The following is a 24,465-nucleotide window of genomic DNA, read 5'->3' on the forward strand; positions in this document are numbered from 1 at the left end:
CTTCTAAAAATCTTTGTTTTCAGCGGAAGGAAGTAAGTAACACATCTGGGATGAGGGTGAGTAATTAATGAGAGAATTCTGGGTGAACTATCCCTTTAAACCAGCCTAAGGTGGTTTGCTGGTCTTAAGCTGGTCAGCCTGGCCATGTAACCCAGCCCGGTCTTGCTGACTAAAGCCCAAAACCCATCTAAAAATCATCAAAACAGGCCATACCAACCAACATGGCCAGGCTGGGAGACCAGCTAACCAACTAAGGCAGGTTTAATCTGTTTTTTTTTTCTTTCAGTCAGGTAGTTTAGAAATGATCATTTGATCAATAAAAGATTGAGTAAACTGAAATTCAACCTTGCCAGTTTACTAGCTAGGCCAGCTCATATACAAACAGCCATAATTACATTGTTTTGGGAGACACAGTAAGTTCAACGGGGCAGAATAATGGCTAGTCGGGTTGGACAAAGGAAATATGTTAGGGATTCTAAAGGGTGGGGGCTCTCCTGTCAGTTAGGGTTTATGAGTAATGGTATACACCAGACTTACTGAGAAGAAAGAGATGAGAGATGGCGGGCAGTTGGGCGTGGGTGATGCAGAGTGGAAGGGAGACACTAAGGTGGTGGAGGATCGGGTGAACGGGTTTTTCGAGAGGGGAAGTGTGGGAGGGTGGGCTCAGGCCCTTACCTTGCCTGCTCCGGGTGCCGGGCAGGGGGGAGGGCGCAGGGCGGCTTGGGCAGAAGGAGCCGCGTGGGGCAGCAGTACTGGTGGTGGGTGGAGTGGCTGTTTGCGGTCAGACTGGTGTGGACAGAGGTAGAAGCTGGAGTAGCAGTGGAGGAGGTGGAAGAATTGGTACGAGAAGAAGCACTACAGGTGGAATAGGGTGGTGACCTGACAGAGAGAAAGAGAGAGAGAGAGAGAGAACAAGGGGAGAGAGGAAGATAGAGATAGTCACAGAAAGAAAGAGAGAAAGAGAGAGAAAAAATATAGTCAAGAAAGAAACAAAAGATAACAGACAACAAAGACAGCCACATGCATACATTACAAACACTTTAGCAGCAGCAGTACAAGCATGTTAGGCAGCGTTATGCAGAGTTATGAATTGTTATGCAGACTTTTATTGAGATGTAGAGAGTTAGCTGCAGGCAGAATATTAAATGAGGATTTATAAAGTACCATAAAATTTTGTAGATTTATGCAGAGTTATGTAAAATGACCTTTATGTGTGGGCAGTGTAAAGACCGGGTGATTAGTTCAACTCTCCACTACACTACAACTTTAGCTGTACAAGCATAAGTTCACATTTAATAGTAACCCACTAACATGCTTGTTTCAACTTGATGATCAGTTTACTTAGAATTTATAATTCAAAGAGGCTATAATCCAAGATGTTAAGCGAATAAGACTTTTAAATGTAGAGTACAGTATGCGTATTTAGTTCTAAATAGCAGGTCTTTTGAGTCTCAACTGTGTACTGTGCACGTCAAGGGGTTGAGTCTTAGCTAATGATGATAAGAGGAGCTCTGGAAAATCAGGTATACAAGCAATTTGCCCGACCAAATCTGAAGCAGTTTTGCTGAATAGATGTGGATTGTAAATTGTATCTGGGATGCAGTGCATGAGAATCAATATATGTCAGCCATTACTCCACTATGCAGTTCTGTCATGCCAAAAATGACAAATGGAATGAATTTGTTTGAATGAATCATCTGTTTTATATCTTCTTGCGAGGAAAGGTGTGCCACCAGCCCATACACTTTAATAATGTGTGTGCAAACTCTAGAAAATAAACAGCTTTGTAACTGACCCTGACGGCTTGATTGGTGTAGAATGAGTGTAACTGACCTCTACTGGCCAATCACAGGGGTTCATTCTGATTGAAAACAACATGGAACAGCATTCGCAATGCATTAAGCTCTGGTAGTGTGACATATCTTGAAGTGTGACAGAATATTCAGAGAGAAACAATGATTTGACGGTAGAGGAAAATTATTTTATCCATCAGATTTGATTGGATCATGAAAAGAAAAGTCATTTCAGAGGCACAGAAAGTGAATACATTTTGATCAAATATTAAAACAAAAGATTAAAATAATTGTTTTGTTTTTTGTACAAATAAAAAACTGTACTGTAAATAGGGTCAACGTTGAATTCATATTGTCTCAAATATCCAAGAAAGCTAATTTCTGACCAACCAATGAAAATCTGTGAAATACACACACTTAGAACTGATTAAGCCTGATTAAGGCTGTTTTGTTTTTATTTGCAGAAGATGTAACAACTGCTGATATATTACAGTTTATTTCAGGTAGAATTAAATGTGTCAATTTGAAAAGTCTTCGGACTTGATGAACAGCAGGTATCAGGCTACCATTAAACATCAAGAAATCAAATAAAGCATAGACACTTTAACACCACCCAAAGCTCAAGCAGACACAAAATACAGTGAAAGAAATAAAACAAAGAAAGAGGGATTAAATGGACAGAATAAGGTATGAACAAGGGAAATGAGGAAAGTATGGAATGATAGTTGAAGGAGAGAGATCAATAGATATTGCAGGCTGAAAGAAAGGATGCAGAAATGAGTATGTAGGTGGCATGGGTGAAAATCTTCCATGTGGATGGGGGTGAGAAGGCCAGGCATGAATCTGTGGGTGTGAACAGGGACCTCTGTGAGACTTTTAAATAGTGGGTGCAAAAACACATGCCAAAGGTGTCAAACTTAAAGGGATAGTTCACCCAAAAATGAAAATTCTGTAATTTACTCACTCTTGTTTGTTCCAAACACAACTTTCTTTCTATCATGGAACACAATAGGAAATGTTAGTCAGAATGTTATCCTCAGTCACCATTACTTTCAATGTACTGTATGGAAAATGAAAGTGAATGGTGACTGAGACAAAAATTCTGCTTAACATATTACACTTTTGTAAAAACACTTTTGCGCATCATGGAAGAAAGAAAGTCAAGCGGGTTTGGAACAACATGAGGGTGAATAAATGATGACAGAATAGTACTTTTTTGGGTGAACTATCCCTTTTAAAGTAATTTTAATTTCCCTTAGAAGGGGAAACTTTGATATGGAAATCCTTTAAAAATTAATCTCTTCATAATTAAGCAATATCACGCAAGAGTGCTATCACACTGACTGTACAAATTAAACGGCTTATAGTGTACACCATACAACAGTTAGTTCCGGTCCTCAAATTTGATTGGACACTGAAAATGGTTCCAATATTTCCAGCAATGAAAATAGTTCCAAAAGAACTGCTGCAATCACGGACAAGCAGAGTGATACAAACAGTGAAGTGTCCTAATGCTGTTATACTAAATATAGAACTCTTGGAATGCTGCTTGTTCAATCAGATTAGAGGACCGGAACATACAATAAAGCATTTAATTTGTGAATCTAGGTCAGATATTTAATATTTTTCCTCTGAAGATAACATTTTATTTTCTCTTCCAGTCATTCTGCTCATGTATTATAAGACCTTCAGTTTTTATGGTTTCCATCACCAGGTTTTATTTGTTAACAGCAGAAGCCAGTTGTGTTAAGTCTGAGATGACACACAACCATGTTGAATCCTCTAGGGATGGACAGTATTGGTACATGACCTGTAACAAGCGCTCTCCTTAACAACTGCTCTTTCTCTGACACACACACTTTAAAAAACAGAGTTTTGCTGCCTGGCAACAAAAAAGTGGTCTGTCCTCTTGTGGCCATCATGTCTGTGCGGTCACCTCAAAACCAGCTGACATACACCATCCCACAGAGAGAGTGAGAGAGAGAGAGAGAGAGAAAAAGGATATCTCATCTCATCTCCCCAAACTCATACCCTCAGTGAACAAACACCTCAAGAGCTATAACCTTCATAACCAACGTTTGCTGCTCTGTGAGTCTCTCTGGACCCTTCTGGATAGGCTGATGTAAGTAGAGGGAAACATCGTGCAGCCCATGACAGACAATGCCGGATATCGCATGCTGCTCACTCGTGATTTCAATAGGCAGTTCTTAGGGCTGGGTGACGTATAGCTTAAAAAATGTCTTTATTATTTTAATATTTTATTGTTTTCAAAATAATTAATTCAAGACGTAAAATACAGTAAAAATCTTGTAATAAAATAACCAAGGCATGTTTTCCACACTGTTACAAAGAAGCATGTTTAATCATTTAAATTACATGCACCAAAAAACATAAACAGCAATTTTACATACATTTACTGTATTGTTACAAAAATATTTTCATATATGAAAATGTTCACATATATTTGAGGGATGATGCAAATGAATCTTAATTTACCTCTATCTATCTATCATAGATAGATAGATAGATAGATTATATAATAACAACAGGACTGCAAGTCCCCAAGCACTTGTGATCAAAATATTATGTTTCATTACAATACATTACACAGTGCATAATATCCAGTGGTGTCTAAGGCTCATTATTTCTGGTGGGGCACAAACAATAATTTAACCCAACAGGGGTTGTGTTAACTGAAAATTATCTGTCATTTACCGATTTTTAAAATGTTGACGGATAATTCCATATGCTGTCCATCATTTGGACAGATAAAAAAGAAACAAGAAAATAATTTTAATCTAGTCCATCAGTTTTGACTTCACTCTCTCTCTCTCTCTCTCTCTAACACACTCCCACTGTGTGTGTGCTCTGTTTATTCCCTGGTTTTAAGATGCATTAAGATGCATATTAACAGGCACTATCACCATTTATACCTGGTAATATGCACCTCTTTTACACAATTGTGTACAGACTTCGAGAAGGTCTCTGATTTCATGACTGCACACAACAATCTTTATGTCAGAGTGTTAATGCATGATAATAAATCACAATTATACCTGCAATTAATATAAGTGCAAACATTATGTTTAGAGCAGAATTGTTAATTATTTTAGTGGAGTACCTGTAACTGATCTAGAAATGTGTGTGCTTCTCCTCCGTGACACTTGCTGATATCAGGCACACTGAAAAAGTTCTGTGAACTTGTGCATGTACAGTATGTACAGTATGTGCTTTAACCAGCAAATAAAAAAATTAAAAAAACATGTTTTAGCGCAGAAGTTGATTGACATGTAGAACTTTCACCCTAGAACTCCTTGGTTTCGCCAGGCTCAAGCATGGGGAGTCAAAACATAATTAATGTTGGCCTTTCCACTGTAATGTACATTCACGGAGCACTTTATTAGGAACACCTGTACACCTACATATTCATGCAATTATCTAATCAGCCAATCGTGTGGCAGCAGTGCAATGCATAAAATCCTGGAGATACAGGTCAGGATCTTCAGTTAATTTTCACATCAACCATCAGAATGGGGATAAAAATAGATCTCAGTGATTTCAACCGTGACATGATTGTTGGTGCCAGACAGACTGGTTTGAGTATTTCTGTAACTGCTGATCTCCTGGGATTTTCACACACAACAGTCTCTAGAGTTTATTCAGAATGGTGCCAAAAACAAAAAACACCCAGTGAGCATCAGTTCTGCAGACGGAAATGTCTTGTTGATGAAAGAGGTCAACAGAGAATGGCCAGACTGGTTCGAGCTGACAGAAAGTATATGGTAACTCAGATAACCACTGCAGAATAACATCTCAGAATGCACAAAACATTGAACTGGATGGGCTACAACAGCAGAAGACCACGTCGGGCACTTTATTAGGACCATAGTGTTCCTAATAAAGTGTTCAGTAAGTGTAATGTATATGCCATTATAATGGATGCTCCACCCCTGAATTTAGCCCTAGTACCTATAAATTAAAAACAAGTATGATGGATAAAAATATATATATCAAAAATATATATCATGACAAACATTTTACATCTCAGTATGTAAGAAAAATATGTTTTCTAGCGCGACCTCTGAACATTATGCCACATACAAACATCCCTAATAATTGAATCTCAACACAAAACACCACTGAAACGAACACATCCAAGTCAAAAAGCTCAAGTGACCGTGAAAGCTAAGCAGATATAGGCAAATCATCAGGCTATGCATTTTATCTCTCTAACTTGCATGAACAGCACAACAAAACTAATTTAAACAAATGAGACTCAATATTTTGCAGTTATTATTTTCTAATACAATAATGCATCAGCAACACCTCAAAGCAATAGCATACAATTCATTGAAATGATGAGCAGTGCGCTTTAACTAATCCAACTAGCAACACAGTAGAATAAAATTAGTTTTTCAAACTTACCAATGAAGTTTACTACGCAGGTCTGCACTCAAGAGCGGTAACATCCAAGGACCATGCCAGCTAGACATACATATGATAAAAGCTTTTGACTGGCTAAAGGGCAAAGGCAAACAAACACATGAGGTTCTCCAGATCTCCCTTGATTAACACTGAGGACAACGGTCTAGCCCCACGCATAGCAAATGAGAACGATTAAATGGCTTTAATGCAACAGACCTTAATAATTATATAATTTTAAAATAATATCTACTGTTGTCTTGTATAATGGACATAAAAAAGTTATATAATATATTATTTCCTGTAATAAATGTATGATTATGCCATGCATTTTGTAGAACAACGCCACATCTGGTGGGTGCAGCCCCACCTGCCCCTAATGTAGAGACGCTACCGATATTAACAGTTCAAATCAATGTGCAGATAAATAAAAATTTACTTTCATAGCATACTCATAAGTATTTGTATATTGTGTATCATATGAACCATTATTTCCTATCAGAAAATTGTAATTATTACATGCTCATCTGAAATGCCTGCCTGGCTGCAGTTATCATCCTGTCCCTCACTGTGATATATCATCACGTAAGCCAGAAAATATAATTTCTATATGCAACTTTCACATCTTTATTGAACACATCACCTGTTTTATACATAAAGTAGGCTATATCACAGCATGCTCAGTCACAAACAAATATCAACACAAGCTTAATAAACATGATGAATTATTACATACAAACATTTAAAGCATTAATATAATCCAAAAATAAATGTAAATACTATGAATCTAACTTATGCTTCAACTCATCCACTTTCCATATAAACTTGAACAAACTGTGTTAATGTACTGTAAATGCGCCACCGCATGGTGCTGCGTCTTTTCAACGAGTACTCAGTTTACGCAGCTTATTGTGTACTGCTTTGTGCTGCGGTACTATTATTGTTCATTATTATTCATCTGCGATTGCACCAAACGTGAAAAATTCTGAACACTCGAAGTCTTTTAAAAATACCAATAATATTACCAAACTAATTAAAATGTATTCTACATATGCTTTCATTGATCATGGTATAAATATTGGGGGGTTGTACTTGCTTGTTTTGATTATTGAGGGGTAACCTCCTCCCTTCCCCCACAAAATCTACACCCCTGGTCAAGGGACAATGCCCACGTTCATCGATGAAGTATTGTATGTATTTATTTTTCACACCTGCATACCTAAAGAACGTACTTTATTAACAGCCAAGTATGTTCTTCATACTCTGAAAGTACGCAAATTTGGAATGCAGCTTCTGTCTTAACACTCTCATATTAACAAGTCACAAGGCAAGAAATGTCTTTAGGAAACTTAATGGCCAATAAAAATAAAAAAGCATACAAATAATCGTGATATTCTTGATGCTGCTTAATTTTATATTGCCAGCAAAGGCATTGCATTCAATATACAGTCTAGCCCTAGCAGAGCTGCTGTCAATAATGCAGCTTGAGAAGAAAATATTACAGTTTTTCTCAATCGCTTTGATCATTTTTTGAAACAGTCTTAACATTCCCTAAACTGTAAGTGCAATTGTCACAAGTATTTTATTGGACATCACAACTCTATTGCATGTTTGCAAAATGTAGAAACTCAACCAAAACCTTTAATTCATGCTTCAAAACCTAGTTATTGTGTCAGTAAATTGGTGGCCAGTGCCACCAAAATAAAAAGGTTTTTTTGTCATCGTGTGAGCCGTACAAAATGCAAACATTTCATTGGACAGTAAAACAACATAAATATGGTGTCACTGACAGAGTTGTTTTGTGAGGAGTTCACCATGGGAGTGGGAGTGATTCTGAAAGTGTGTTTTTGTGTGTCAGTACGTGAGTGAGCAGGGCAAAGGGCACATTACCTTTTTGCAATTCTCTGCATATTTTATTAGCCTGTCAGCTGCACTGTTCCTTTCTCTTTATACATTACTCTCTCTTCTTCTCTCTCTCATTTGATCTTTCAATTAGTATCTCTGTTCTTCTTTCTGCATCTCTCTCCTTCTCCACTTTTGTCTTTCTCTCCCTCTCTCACCCACACAGTTCTTTACACATAAACACATTTGTGATAACTCACCTTGTTCCCCCAGCAACCCTTCCACTGAAGCCCACAAGGGAGAGAGCAGAAGAGAACATGAGAGCACTTCTGTGACTTTGTGTGACCTGCTTGAACAAACTATCTATCCATGGCCAAATTCTATGTCCTGTGAGGTCGGAACACAATAGATCAAATACAGATCTACACTCACGCAATTTCAATATTTAAAAAAACAATCATTAAAGATATAGTTCAACCAAAAGCAAAAATTCTGCCATTATTTACCTACCCTCCAATCACTGCAAACCCCAATTTCTTTTTTCTTTCCTGGAACACTAAATGTGTTCTTAATGTTAAGGATGTTTTTTCCATACAATGAAAGTAAATGGGTCCTGGGGCTGTCAAGCTCCAAAAATGACAAAAAAGCACTATAAAAGTGGTCCATAAAACATGTGTGCTATATTTCTACTCTTCGGAAGTCATATGATAAGTTTGTGTGAGAAACAGACCGATATTTAAAGCATTATTTGAGAAAAAGCTTCCCCTCCGTCATAGCTCTCAAGTCTCATTTGCATTCATGTTAATTTAAATACAGTGCATCTAGGTGCCACGTGGCATGTTTGACATCATTGACATCAAAACTTCATTGGTTCTCACGTCTCATGAACGATTGTCATTGACATTAAACCTTATGGTAGTTTTGATCGTTTTTGGAGCTTAATTGCGTCTGTCCCTATACACATTTATTGTGGACTTCAGACGTTCTACTAAACTTCTTCTTTGGTGTTCCAGAGAAGAAAGTCATATGGGTTTAAAATGAAATGAGGGAGAGTAAATAACGACAACATTTTAATTTTTTGGGTGGAATATCCCTTTAAGCTCCAAGGTCACATTTAATTTTTACAACCCATGTCAACTGGAAATTAAGTAGTAGTCTATCAACACCCAGGTAAACAACAATACAGCATATTGAACAGAATGTACTTCCATCCCTCACAGTCTCTTTTCATATCTGTCAAATTAAATATGGCATCTACTCTGAATGGGGTCTATTGGGGGCTTATTAAGTTGAATAAAGACTATTAGTGTGGAAAAAATATCCACAAGTATCGCAATATTGTACCTCAAAATACTGTACGCAAAAAACACAATACTCAACATTCCAATGCCAAGAATCAATGTTTTTAGATATGCTTTTTACATTAATATTTTTTGGGGAAAAGACATTGAGCACCACACAGAGCAAGTGTGTGACAAGACGAAACGTACTGCGCCATTAGGTTAATAAACACTCAATTACTTCTATTTGATAAAATTGCAAACACAGAATAAGCTAAGATTATACGTCTATAACTTGTTTTAAGTATGTCCATACAGATTATTCATACAGCTAGACTGCAAGAGTTTTTATGCACTGATAAACACGCTGGAACCAAGGTACGCTACTCCCTCGCATAGTTTTGAATTTTTCACAAAGCACCAAAGTCCAATGAAGATAAATGTGTAAAAGAGAATAAAAGATCACAATACATCAATTCTGAATTGTAATTCACTTAACATAAAGAAATGCAATATTATCAAAACATGACCCAGATATAAATATAAGATCGTATTGCCAGGTCCCCGCTGACTCCACCACTGTTAAAAATGTAAACTTGTGTAAAAGCTTTTGTTGTACATGTTGACAAATCAAGCAATATAAAAATGAACTGAAACTGAAATAGTGGGGAAAAAACACTAGTGAGCATTCATGCAAAGACCACCAGACTTAAAGCTTGAGTGTGTAATTTCCACACCACTAGTGGCACCAAACGCAATTGCAAAAATAATTACAGTTTTTAAATTGCTTTTCACTTTTCACTTTAAAAATCTCATTCTGATGCATGGATTTCTGTTCTAACACTCTAGGCACATCAGTTATATACTCTAATTAATCTAATGTAATATCATGCAGCCCCTCACAGAAATGTAACATAATGCTCCCTCAGAGCTGTTATTTACTAAGGAAAACATTGTAACATATTTCTATCCCTCAGACAAGTAAATCTAAATTAGTTTATCAAGGCCTGCACAAAATCTACACCTATCATTCATAAAATTATACACATCTTCCACCCCTTGTGTGTTCGTTTATTCAATATTCTGGCTAATTTGGGAATGCTTATATTTACCAATATAGTGTAGAACACGAAGCTCTTTAACACATTTTACCATACCTGAATACATTCCACAGAATTTCCCCCCAAAATCAGTGTAGAAAATGTAAAAAAAAAAACATCATGTAGATTCTATGTGGGCCTACATTATGTGCATCACAATGTCTCGTAGCAGTGCAATTAAAATTAAACATTTTTTAAAGTTCAACACTACCAATGGCAAATCTGGTGTACTAAAGATTCAAAGACCAAAGATTCAGAACTACGTGTGAGATGAGATTAGAGAATCTGCTTTTGCTTCATCTTTCAGATCCGCCCCTTTCCACCAATTCCTCACCAGTCTAATAGGGCGTTCACGCATACTTGCAGCAACAAGGCGATTTCCAGCAACATGAGTAACAGCGGCCGATGGCGATGCGACAAAGTCCAGCAGAGTTCAACTTCTTGCAAAGGAAAAGTAACACAATGCAGCAAGTAACATTGGGTGTGCAAACAGTGATCCACTGCCTGATACAGTTCGATACAGCCATCGAGTATGAATGTATATACAAAACCAATAGCAAAGAGACTTTGCAACCTCCAGCGATTGAATTGCTGTGTGAATGGCCCTTAAATGGACAGTTCACCCAAAAAGAAAATTCTGTCATCATTTACTTACCCTTTTCACTTTCTTTCAACTTTGGAACACTAAAGGAGATATTTATAGCAGAATACAATGAAAGTGAATGTTGAAATTTAAGTAAATAATGACTTAAATTTCGGTCTGTTCCTCACACAAAGCTATCGTATGGCTGCACAAGACTTGGAAAAAGCACACAAGTTGTATGAATTACATTTTTGATGCTTTTATGGTGCTTTTTATAGCTTGACTGCCCCAGTCCTCATTCACTTTCATTGAATGGAAGAGAGCAGCTGCATTCTGCTAAACCTCTCCTTTGGTGTTCCAAAGATGAAAGAAATTAGAGTGAGTAAATGATGACAGAATTAGCATTTTAGGGTAAAGTATCCCTTTAATTTAGGCTCTATGAGAGAAGTGTTACACCCACCCAGTACACTGTAATACACTCCAATTGATGTGCTCAAAATAGAGTATTACAGTACAGCTCACAGACAAAATGTGAAAGTATAACATTATATGACCAGTTACAATGTACTGTAAGAGGTGGGGAATTAATGAACTCTCACGCACGCACGCACACACACACACACACACACACACACACACACACACACACACACACTCAGTTCTAGGCCAGTGGTTGAAACAGCATTCTCTGATGCCCTCGGGGGCTGAGTGATGTATTGCTGCAGACTGCAAACTGCAGGGGCAGAGAGGTGGGAGAAAGGCACTAGTCAACCCCACAGAAAACCTCTACTGTGAGTTATTTCCATGCTTAGCCCAGCAGGGACCACAGAATCAAGTTGAGCAGTAATATGAAAGTGATTTCATTAATTATTGCAACCTTGCATTATTGTTACAATGACAAATAGAAACAAGCATGATTCATAGTGCAATCCATGAGCACAAAGAATGTCACATTTATGAGAAAGTATTACAACCATTTAACAATGTAGGAACAATTACATTTACATCCATATAGGCAGAACAACTCGTGAACCAAGGACAAAAGCACCCAGAGAGTAATTATAGTGAAACGCCTTGTGCTGAAGCACCGTATATCTGTGTCCTTCTGCTTTGTGGAAACAATAGTGTAACTAGAACAAAAAAGGTTGCCTTAACACATGCACACCTACACAAAACCACACAATACACATGTCCAAAAAACATCAGCACACTGATGTTCTGAATAGCATACTGCTATTATTTATGCTGTAGTACATAGTATGTATACTGTGCACAGTATACACATTTTCTGCATGCATTTAATGTATACCCAGGTGACCTACTACATTTTCCAAAATCAGCAGTATACAACAGAACTTACTATATAGAATACTGTATCCTGCACTGCAATGCGCTTGACTTGATTTTCCATTTCCAATGTTATGAATGAACCGGATATAATATCAGCCACGGTTCTCTTTCTTGACTCATTATTTGATCAGACTGCTAAATGTAAAAACATTTTTACACAAAATTGGATTAAAAATGCTAAATAATTTATTTCCAATACGAAAACTGGACAGGACTTATTCAATTAAACATGTAAAGTATTGAGGTCGTAATGCTGACATACTGTATGACAGCAATGTAGCATATGCTGTCTGAAACATTTATTTTGGAATAATGCCTAGTTTTTTTAATTACTAGTTTTAAAAAATAGTAGGTAGAATAGAGTGTATACTGTGCAGTATTCAGGAAGCAGCAACCTAGCATTTAATTCCGAACATACACTGTAAAAAGTGGTAACAGTGCTGGCCCTACCAATTAAGTGACATAAGCGGCTGAATAGGGCCCAGTGACCACAAGAGGGCCTCCTACCAGGGGATTAGTATAGATAAATAATTATTTGCACAAAGGGTAAATAGCACTGGCTACACAGTCCGGCTAAACTCAAAACTACGAAAAAATATAAGTGTTGAAGAAAAGGCATGAAAAGCTGTCGAAGAGTCATTTATTTTAAATAAAAAAGAACACAAAAGGTTTAACTAAATTGTCAAATGGGAGTGTAATATAACTGAAAGTAAACAACTGTCCTCACTGTGATCGGAGGGCTAAGTGAAGGTTGGGCAATGAAGTGGCTCGGCATCACCGGCGTAGAGCGAAGGTCATGACGGTGTCGCGTTTACCCATTACCTGGACCTGTGATGACACCATTGTGCACTCTCTAAAGCCACATTTAAAGACAGCAGTGATGAGGCACCAGTTTCAGGTGTTTTGCCCCGTTGCCAGCGATGTATTTAAGTTCTGTCACATACTTACACTACATAAACTGAATATGTTTTATATTTTCTAAATTGTTTTATAATACACTATAATACACTGCTATGCAAATCGTACCTGCCTCAATTTATACCAGGGTGCAAATATCAATATTATCTGCCTTACCTTAACCTCTTCAACTCTAGGACGTGCAGGCGGGTCCAAAAGGGGGCGCTATATCGCGAAAGTTTATGCTTAAAATGCTCAAATTCCCCGTATCCATAAGTCAGGCAAATGTGGTATCGTTTGAATGCTTAGAATCTGAAATTTTCAGAGATAACCATCACATCTGCATTTATGTTATTTAAAATGACAAAATAAGGCCTTAAAACATCAGCATTGCAAATAAGCTCCACCTAGTGGTCATGTGGTAGAAATATTAATTTGAATATAAAAGTCTATAAAATAGCACTTAACTGGACAAATCATATATCAAATGAAAGTTCTTATTCACAGGAACATGACTATAGTTTATTTTGTTGACCTAATTTTCAAAAGAATCACAAAGTGAAATATGAAATCTGTAAGACATCAAAAACAAATGTCTCTTTTATGCGCCGATCATTGCTGCTGTAAACTCCAAAAAGTTAAAAACTTTATATCTCCTTTTACCTTAGGCAGTTCCCTAACAAATGAGCCATTGTTTACTTGTCTGTGAGCTTGCTTGTGTGAATAATCCAATGTTATATCTTAGATGTCAAAACAAAATATGTGGTCCCACAGGAAAAGCATGCTAAACAAATCATCGGAATAATATGTTATTGACTATCGAATATAAAAGATTATATATCACCATAAAGGAGAGGATCTCAGCTTTCTAATTACACATAGAATGAGCTTTTAGCCCACTCAGAGGCCGAGATATTTGATGAAAAAATGGGGGTGGTGCATGAACTGAAAATTAGACTGAATGTCTATGGACGAGCACATCTGCGAGGGCCAAAATGCTTTATAGCGCCACCTACATTTCAGATCGGCATTTTGTGATGGAAGGTGATAGAGGAAAAAAAAATTCTAGTACAGTACTTGGTGCCATATAGTGGAATACAATAAGACTATTTGGAGGGAGATGGGGTGAATAAAGCCAGAATTACATGCTTACAAATTAGGACAAAAAAAATAAAATAAAATAAATGTGTTTTATTTTATTTTTTATTATTCATCATAAGATTGTATACAATATTATTTATAAATAATTTGAGTCTTTTTTTTTTTCTTTTTTTTTGCCAATAAGTCGACAGTATGTGTGAATGGTAAGCTTTTAAATTTTAGAGTGAAAAATTGCCGGCGGCAGCCCAAAAATGCTTCCAAATGTAAGAGGTTAATTTGGTAATTTAATTATTTCTTATTCATTTGCACAGTCTTAAAGATATGTATTAATTTGTGCATGCGTGCATTGGTGTGCTGAAAAATTATGTTCTTTAATTTTTGTACATCTGAAGCAGTTATGCCTGTGCTAAAAACAATTACAGTTGATATTTTTGTATTTTTAAGCTTTTTACTTTTGAATACATTGACTTTATTTGCCCAGTTTAAGCATGCTTGGTTATTGATGTTGGGTGGGTTTGGTCAGGTGTACATCTAGGTTGGGGGGCACCATTTTTAAAATCTGCTTAGAGCCCCCAAAATGCTAGGGCTGGCCCTGAGTGGTAATGTGCAATTGTTACCTCAAAGATCCATTTCTACTTGATTTAACCCTTAAAAATGACTTCCGTTGATGTAACCTAATATAGCCGGGTTGATTTATTTATGTTAAATAATATTTTTGACCTGAATAAAACCAGTTTATTTAAAATGTCAGAAAAAAAATGTGAAAAAATGTTACCTTTATGGGTACAACAGCTAGTCCCTGGGGCTGTACCCTCAAAGGTACACCCGCTTTACCCTTTACATGTTAATCTGAATGTATTTGTACCTTATCTGTCCCTAAAGGGTATTTACCTAGTACCTTATAATGTAAAGAATGTACAGTGTGTGTACCTTTGAGGGTACTGCCCCAGTGACAAACTATTATACCCCTAAAGATAAAAATTTTGCAGTTGTTTTCTGACACCATAGATGTTAGCACACAAAGCACATTTTTTAAGTTATCTGACAAGAGATTTTTTTTACAGTGTAGCCATATACTCACGTGTGCCCAAAGCACATGCAAAGAATAGGTTATGTATTACACAACCAAATTTTTTCGGCAATCCAGTTCATCTACAGGTGTTGCCATGACGACCGATCATTTATCCTTCAGATCCCCGGCTCATGCTCATGGCGAGGAATAGGCATAACAACACCACAGATTGCTCTCATATCAACACAGCAGCATAAAAACATACTAAAAATGCTTTGAAATACTGAATTATACAGAAAAATTTGATAAACTGTTCCCTACAACTAACATGCCATTGTCACTGTTTGCTTGCTCACTGGGGGGTTTGTAAGACACTGTTCTTTGTAAAGTGGCTTTGGAACAATGAGCATTGTGAAAAGCACTATACAAATAAAATCAACTGAATCTATAATATCAAAATACAGCATATTCTTGCCAAAAATGTCATTTGACCTTTTCCCCACTACCCACTACTGCACCCACTACTACTCCTACACACACATACACACAGCTGTAGTATCACTCCTATAATTTCTGGCTAACCGCTAACACCCATGTCCACATTCACTGTAGGGCGAATGCAAAAAACATGCATACCAATACTCATGAACAGCTAACAGGGGATCTTGCAGCCAAGTGACGGTAATTCTTGAGTTCAAACAGAGGTCTAAATTTTTCAGCCCTTAGTTCTGATATTATCATCGTTAAAGAGACAGTTCACTCAAAAATGAAAATTATGTCATCATTTATTGACTGTGATGTTGTTCCAGACCCTTATGACTTTCTTTCCACAGTGGAACATGAAAGGAGATGTTAGGCAGAATGTTAGCCCAAGTCACCATTCAATTTTATTGCATCTTTTTGCCATACAAAGAAAGTGAATGGTGACAGAGTCTAATATTTTGCTTAACATTGCCTTTTGTTTGAGATTAAAGTCACATGGGTTTGCAACAACATGAGAGTGAGTAAATGAATGACAGAATTTTAATTTCTGGTTGACTACCTTTTAATTCTCAGTAGCAGAGAGCTTACAGTGCTTTTCTTCTAATAAAACCTGCTCCAGAAGCAAGAGCTCTATCTTACAGGCAAGCAATAAGTCATTATAAGCAATGGCATGCCCCACATGCATTCAGGCTGCCCTAGATAGACCAGGCCTCTGTCACTTGACTGTGTGTGCTCTACTACAAGTGTCAGAGAGTGCTCTGTGGAGGAGGAGGAGGAGAAAATGGAGAGATTGAATGAATGCATGAACACAGACCTGTCTTTGTTGGATGAGTCTCCTTCTAGCCTGTGGATCCAGTGGAAGGAGTGAGAGACAGACAGAAAGACAGACAGACAAACATGAACACGAGTGTCAGTAATGTTGTATTACTGAACACACACAGTAAGAAATACATATAAATCTATGGAGCAAATCTGAATACAAATTGACTTTATGCAGAGAAATTAATTCAAATCGTCACAAATATAAATGAATTCAGCAAAATCCAGTTAAAAACCCCTTCAAACCCAATTTGTTCCTACTTCTTTAAAAATCCATGACAATTATGAATAGTCATGGATAATGTGTGGCCTTGCTTGCTTACCGCACGTCACTACAGTATGTTCACTAACCACAGAACAATCAACAGAAAGCTTGTGGTCTAGAGTAAAATGGGAAAATAACTTTGTATCACTTAAATTGACAATTTTAGAGGCGTGAAACAATTTTACACACATTTGTTTTGCAACTCTGTATACAGGTGGTTAGAAACAAAAGATTATTTAAATTAGTAGGCCAGAAACCAGAAACATCACAAGCAAGCTTTGATGTAATGGTCAAAAGAGATATAATGACTTAAATTATTAGTAATAAATTCAAACAAATTTTATTTGAAATCAAATATTTGTATTTTAATCGGGCGGAGAAAATATGTGACTGGAGAAGCCAGCATAAAAAAGTTTTTTAGCACATAAAAAAACAAAACAAAAGGTTTTTTGTAGACATTTGTCCACCACAACACCACAAGAATGTACAGTATGTCACTTCTGTGATGCCAGTGAGTAGATTGGCAAACCATTGCTTTTTGTTACTGGTGCATGCCAAAGATACTAACTGTAAAATGAGGACAAAATTAAGTGAATAAATCAAGGTAACTTTGATTAATGAAACTGACTACTCCACAGAACTACATGTGTCGGGATTGACTGACATGTGAGATCCTTCATAGACATTCAGTTACATCATCATAGCTTAAACTCTGTCAGTCCTCCAACAACCCGCATATTACTCACAGACTCACATCTACGACAATAATTGCCACCTTCAGTGGACTAGGGCTGGGTGATATGTAAAAAATATCCGATTACATCGTCAACCCCCCTGCAGAGGGGGTACTGATTTTGCTTTAAAAATTGTATTTGTTTATTGAAACATGAAAAATATAAACAAAGACATTTCTAAATTCAAATTCCACTTTAAACTAAATGAAAAAAGCAATAAAATAACGAAGTGATCAAAAAATCTAATTTAACCACCTCCCCAATTCCAAACATCTACCATCTCCAGCGGCTCCATTTGCCATCACGCAAGCATCCATCAACACAGATGGAAAATTACTAATAGTCTACAGATTAAGAACTAAAGACAATTATAAATGTAAAGACAATAATAATCAAAATAAATAAGCCTAATAAATTCCCTTGTGTTCCCAAAATTATGCAAAATTATCGAATTTGTGTTTGTATTGCATTTTGGTAATACAGTTAATGCTGCCTAAAGAAAATAAAACTTAATTTTAGGTTTTAAGGTGAACGTGTCTTGTATTACTTTATGATTTAATCACTTTCGTCTTTGTTTCTTTAATACAAAGATATATATTACTGAACCTGCAGAGTTGCGTTCACAATGCATGCTAACCACGTGGAAATAAAGCGAACTAAAATTCAGATTCAAACAGTTTTCAGATGAATGAAATGGAGAAAAAAGAGTGAAAACTCTTTACATGCGCTTGTTCCACGAGACAGGCTTTTGCTGCATGATGACATGCACTTGTTCCACGAGACAGGCTCGTGCTGCACGCCTCTGAACAAACAGCGAATCAGACACAAGCATTGATGGCTTTTCTTTTGTCTGTTTTTAATAATATAATAAAGTGTGTTTCTTCAAGCGCATGTCTTTTTGACTAACAGCATTTCTTGTCATGTGTCACTCCGAAACAGGTCGCCCGCCTATTGCGGGTAGATGAACAAAATTACCCGCGCATGAAATACATTTGGATGAGGAGATTGCGAAGTGGTTTTAGCCTCGACGCATTTGGCGGGTGGCGGGTGGCGGGTGCTAGTTTCACACCCTGGCCACTGTTTAATATATTTGGGATACATCGGGATCTTTGTAAGACATCGTCGATATCCGATTACATCGTCATATCGCCCAGCCCTACAGTGGACAAATGTAATTAACACAGGGCATGCTAATTATTCTGAGAAACAATCCCACCTCAGCAGCTCACCCACTGCAGTAGTTACACTTGTTCATTAGCAGAGAGAGTTACACCAGAGAGGGAGTGTAATACACTTTCAGAGATTGCGATCGCCAGAGTTGGGTCATTTGGACTGTCATGTGTCTGATGGGGGGAGGGGAAGAAAAAAGGGGCAAAATATACAGTTCTAAACAGAGAAAGAGCTCACAAGAGGCGTTAATGCTGTAAATTACCCTTATGGGTGAAAGGAGAAGAGGCGACCCTAAAGAAAATGGCGAATGCCACGTCAGTGTGCCATCTGCTCAACACCAAGGGAGGGCCGAGGAGGGGAGGAACACCAGATTAGGACACATAAATGGGGAAATAAAGAGGTAAGAATGGATTAAAGCTAAAAGTGGATTCTGAAATAGTTATGCAGAGGAAAATGACTGCTACTGTAACCTCATCAACAAACTCTCTAAAACACACAAAAATCTTTTTGGTTAAACCAGCCATTTGCCTTCATCTCAAGCTAATGCTAGCAACACTACAGCCACTGGGGTTAGCACACAGCCATCCATCCATCTATCCACCTTCTATAGCTGCTTGTCCTATGGTCGCGGGTAGTGCTGGAGCCTATCCCAGCTGTCTCGGGCCAAAGGCAGGGAAACACCCTGGACAGGTGGCCAGTCCATCACAGGGCTAACACACAGCCATATCCACCAGATTGCTGTTTATGTGACTGTTAGTGCAGTGTTGGGGAAGCCACTTTGTAGCTTGAAAACTTTCCAAGCTACAAGCGACTAATAACTTAAAGTAGCTAAACTACAGTCAAGTTACTCTTGAAAAAAACTGTTAGCTACACTACAAGCTACTAAAAATAAAGTAGCTAACTACACTGAAGCTATTTAAGGATAAAAATATTTTTAAATATACAACTATCAGATTATATTATTTAATTCTGCATTCAGAAGTTCTATAATTATAGCCTTATTCATTAAAAAATCATCAGTTATTGTTCTGATGTTCAGATTCACAACAGTATTATGTGTTCTCTCTACTGGAAAAGCTACAATATTGTGAAAATAGCAGAGCTACTTGACACCCTACTAAAACATTTAGTTAAGTTATTAGCATCGCTAATTTCAATTAGTTAGGACATGACACCAAGGCAGTGTTTCAATGAGGTGTGACTAAAGAAATTTAAAGTAACCAGAGAATTTTATGATCAAACATTTACCCAAACTGTTTGATAGTAACACTGCTGTGGTAGCTAAGGTGTTTTTGGTGAAAATATTGTATTTTAATACTACTTATTAGGGGAGTGGAATCTATTTTAAATATATATATATATATATATATATATATATATATATATATATATATATATATATATATATATATATATATATATATATATATATATATATATATATATATATATATATATATTTATTTATTTATTTTTTTTACAGCTGTGGCAGTTTTAGTTATGTTTCCAAATGTGTTAATGTAACAGGTATGAGAGTATATTTGGCATACACATGTTTTTCTTATTTGTAGAATTACACATAATGTTCATTGTGTACCAAATGTGCCTGTCTGTGTATGTGTGTCTCTGCCCCTTTAATTTTCTGACTGCAATTCTGTGCTTATCAGTAATTTCCTGTCTTAGCTCCTCCTCTTCCCTATTGGAGTTTTTGCTGGATGGAAGGTTAAAAACAAGGCAATGTACATTTTCTAACCAGAAACACATTTTGTATGTTTGCTTTCTGAACTACAACAGTACTTCCAAACTGGATCTAGGTTGCACAATAAGAAGGCTGTCAAAACCATTAATATTTGTAAGTCTTTTGATCTTTTTTTCTATGATGATTGATTTATTTTTGAATATTTTGTATACCCTGCCCTTATTTTTTTATACTTTTTAATTGTTTTTTCTTCCTTTCTTTCATCTATGTTTTATTGAAATTAATTTTTACTCTTTTTATATTATGATCATTTTAGAGAATATACAACAGATAAAAAAGGTTTATACAAGGCTCCAATTAATCTAATTTCATCTTTTCATTCATGTATTTTATTTTTCCTTTAATTCATAGGCGTGTCATTATTTTTCCACATATATTTGATTATTTTCTTGTTTTGACTTGTTTACAGCTATATTTCATTTTCATCTTCTGTCTCTTACACCCCACATCATCAAAATCAAACCGCGCACAGGTTTAAGACAGTTTAAAAAAATAATAATAATAATAAATACAATTTTTATTATTAGATTAAATTGAGAGTCGACCCAACCACGGATGTCCAGTGTCTATTCAGTTCCATTAAACACACAATGCAGACTACACCAGTTCCATTTATGCTACCAATTTCATAACAAAAACAATTTACTGTTTGTTTGATAAAAGTATTAGGCCACATACACATTAATACTTTTTCATTTGGAAACGTATCGTTTTCTCTACGTTTTGGCCTTCCGTCCAAACTGAGTTTTTGATAGCGAAAATTGAGATTTTTCGAAATCGCTCTCCCAAGTGGATAAATTGGAAAACGCTGTCTTCGCGTTGCAGTGTGCACAGGGAAATGGAGATATCTGAAATGTATTTGTTGTCGTTACACAGATCCATTCAACCCAAAATGATTTAGATTGTGGCCCATGTTGTAGCGTCGTTGTTGTGCCTAATATTCACTTTGATAGCGTTGTTAAAGATAAATGTTACTTTGTACAACCTTCACATTGCATGCCTTCAAAGGCGATGGCAAGTTTACTCGGATTTGCTGTCTGGTATAGGAACATGAGGACAATTGCTTTTCAAGTTCTATGGTACACGGAATGGCGATTTTTTTTTTTTTTTTTCATACGTTTCATTGTGGATGAGGAACTTTTGGAAAATGCTTGAAAACGTCAGTGTGGACAGAGAGCGTTTCGAAAACAAAAATGCTGTTTTCAATTGTATCCAGATTAATGTGGATGTAGCCATAGTTTAATTCGATCTATCCATGGTAATACGTAGGCCTACACAGAATCTTTGTCCATGGAACACTCATCATTAGTGAAGTTCTACACATCCCCGGTCCCTTGCATGTTTGTTTATTAGGTATTTTGACTAATTTCATTATGCTTTCTGGTTTTATTCATGAATAAGAGTGAAGTACAGAGACTCCAGCTCATTTAACACACTTCACCATGTTTAAATAAATTCCATAGAATTCCACCGATTGAAAAGAAATAGAAAATGGAGGATTCCATCTGTGCCAAGCATTAAAGGTGTCACGTGGTAACTATGGTCTTACTACAAATACCACAATTAAACTGTGGTTACTACTGTATATAGTAACACTGTGGCTATGCAAGGACTATGGTAAAATATTCAGTATTTTAAGTATTTTATTTCCCTTCAAGAAAAAATTACATTGGAAAACACTGCATGAGAGAGAGAAAAATAAAAGAGAATTGAAGGAGAAAAAGATGGAAAGTGAGAAACACAAAAAGGATGCAATGTGCAATGTATTCTGCAATCTCTCTCTCTCTCTGACTCTATGCTTCACTCTCCCACACAAGTTGATCCACAATCTGACTTTGCACTGAATTTTAATAACAACCTCTCCTACACAGTGGCCCGATCATACATAAAAACAAATCTCCACACCAAACCATCCAAAACGCTAAAGTAAACCCTATAATGCAGTCTTCTTCTGGCCACGCGAGTCTAATCCATATAAGATGGGCCAAATCTCCCCCAGACCTGCTCAAGTATGCATCTGTATGCATTGTGCACTCTGATGGGAATGAATCAAATGCAAACTACAGGCGGGAGCGATCAGAGGTGCAATGGAGAGGTCGATTCCTCAGCAATGCAGGGAAAGAGACAAACAAACCAGCTGTCATCAGCACAAGGAGTGTCCATCTACACTTTTGTACCATCTATCTCTCTATGATTTTATATGAAGCATGTTGATGCAGCATATGCTAGGATTGATATTGACAGTTTTGAAGTTATTGACAGGTATGCACATGACTACTGACAGGCATTAGCATGCAAATGTTTAGTTGTTTTAGAGACCCTGACACACTTAAGGTGCGGTCAAACTACACTACGCGCTCCATTCACTCAAACTCAAATGTATCCGAATGCTGGAAACTGGAAACGCAACCTCATGCGAATAAATGTTTTAAATTTACGTTGCTTATTTAAAGTTCAAGTTTGGTGAACTCTGGCCTGCAAATCCGTATGACAAGAGGACATTTGACCAACAGAAGATTGAAACGTTATGCGCTGAGCTCTTTGCCCAATTCAAAGAATACATATTTCAAAGCTGCGTGTTTTATTGGTGCAGGAACGTGAGTAGACAATATGCAATATATTTTAACACTTTTAACAATATTTTTTTTTTATTTGTTATGTATTGTTGACTAACTCCTAGAGCTGTCAAAATAAACGCTTTAAAACATGCGATCGATTAAAAAAGTTTAACATGTTTAATTTTCTTAATCACGATTAACGCATTTACCATTAATACAGCATAAACCAGCATAAACACTTGTTAGAAGTGCGGAACCCTTTTAATGTGTCCACCCGGAGTCATTACACCGATGCACGTTTCACAACACACACGCAACACGCTTCCGTGTAAGTGATCAAATGATGGGGAAGGAGCACTTAATGCTATGTGATGTACAAAACAAGCCCAGATGGGACTTGTGATAGAAATCCAGTATTTTTCAGCCTATGTAAGGTGCATTTTAATTACCAAAGAAGCACGTCAAGTCTTAACTATCACCAAAATGCAGAATGAGACGTTTTTATCTGCAAGCGCTTTTCATGTGGAGTTTAAAGTGGTGCTTGACACTGGCATTGCCACCCAATAACGCCTTTCAAAATCTGTGATTAATTGCGATTAACTACAAAAAAATGATGCGATTAATTGCGATTACAATTTAATCAACTGACAACACTATTTATACCAGAAGCCCTCCCACATGACATCATATCCTGGTCCGTTGCATTATCCACAAAAAAAAATGGCATTTTTAGCCCCTTTATTCAATACATGGTTACATAGGCGACTCGTGACTGACGCATTAGGTCAGGTTAGTAGCACCAGTTTAACAACAACCTACTTACTGTAGGCCCTGTCATAAATGGCGCTTGATGTGGACTTAAAGGAATAGTTTATCCAAAAATGACAACTATGCCATCATTTACTGTGTTAGTAGTAACCATTCACTTTCATTAAATATATCCTTCTGTGTTCCAAGAAAGAAAGTCATATCGGTCTGGAACAATTTGAGGGTGAGTAAATGATGGCAAAATTTTCATTTACTATCCCTTTAGAGGCTAGTTTTATAGTATAATAGAGCTAAAAATCCTGAGACACTGACTTCGTTTCCACAAATCTTTGCTAATATAGCCCAATCTAATCCTGGTTCAATAACCTTACATTTGTATCAGTTTTAGCATGCTTATTCAGTCCCATGCCCCCATGACATCAGCCTGTCAGTTTGCCAAAGTCCCAGCAGCCCAAGTCTGTCCAGATAAGGTCAGACACAGGTGAGAGTCTGTCAACTTATGTAAAGTTCAGGCTCGATAACACTGCCA

General features: G+C 36.8%; 1 protein-coding gene across 3 annotated transcripts in view; it reads right to left on the bottom strand.

Moving 5' to 3' along the window:
- LOC127414867 (IQ motif and SEC7 domain-containing protein 3-like) overlaps positions 1 to 24,465 on the bottom strand; it is a 35,886-nt gene that overhangs the window by 8,838 nt on the left and 2,583 nt on the right. For 2 of the 3 annotated variants that reach the window (XM_051653225.1, XM_051653224.1), the window contains exons 2-3: positions 16,678 to 16,707; positions 676 to 879 (exon numbers count right to left, since the gene is read on the bottom strand). In XM_051653225.1, the coding sequence (XP_051509185.1) occupies positions 676 to 879; positions 16,678 to 16,707 (234 nt within the window). The remainder of the gene's footprint in view (positions 1 to 675; positions 880 to 16,677; positions 16,708 to 24,465) is intronic. The other variant, XM_051653226.1, reaches the window with a different exon arrangement.

This window comes from Myxocyprinus asiaticus, chromosome 24 (assembly GCF_019703515.2).
Source record: "Myxocyprinus asiaticus isolate MX2 ecotype Aquarium Trade chromosome 24, UBuf_Myxa_2, whole genome shotgun sequence".
NCBI classification, from domain to species: Eukaryota; Metazoa; Chordata; class Actinopteri; order Cypriniformes; family Catostomidae; genus Myxocyprinus; species Myxocyprinus asiaticus.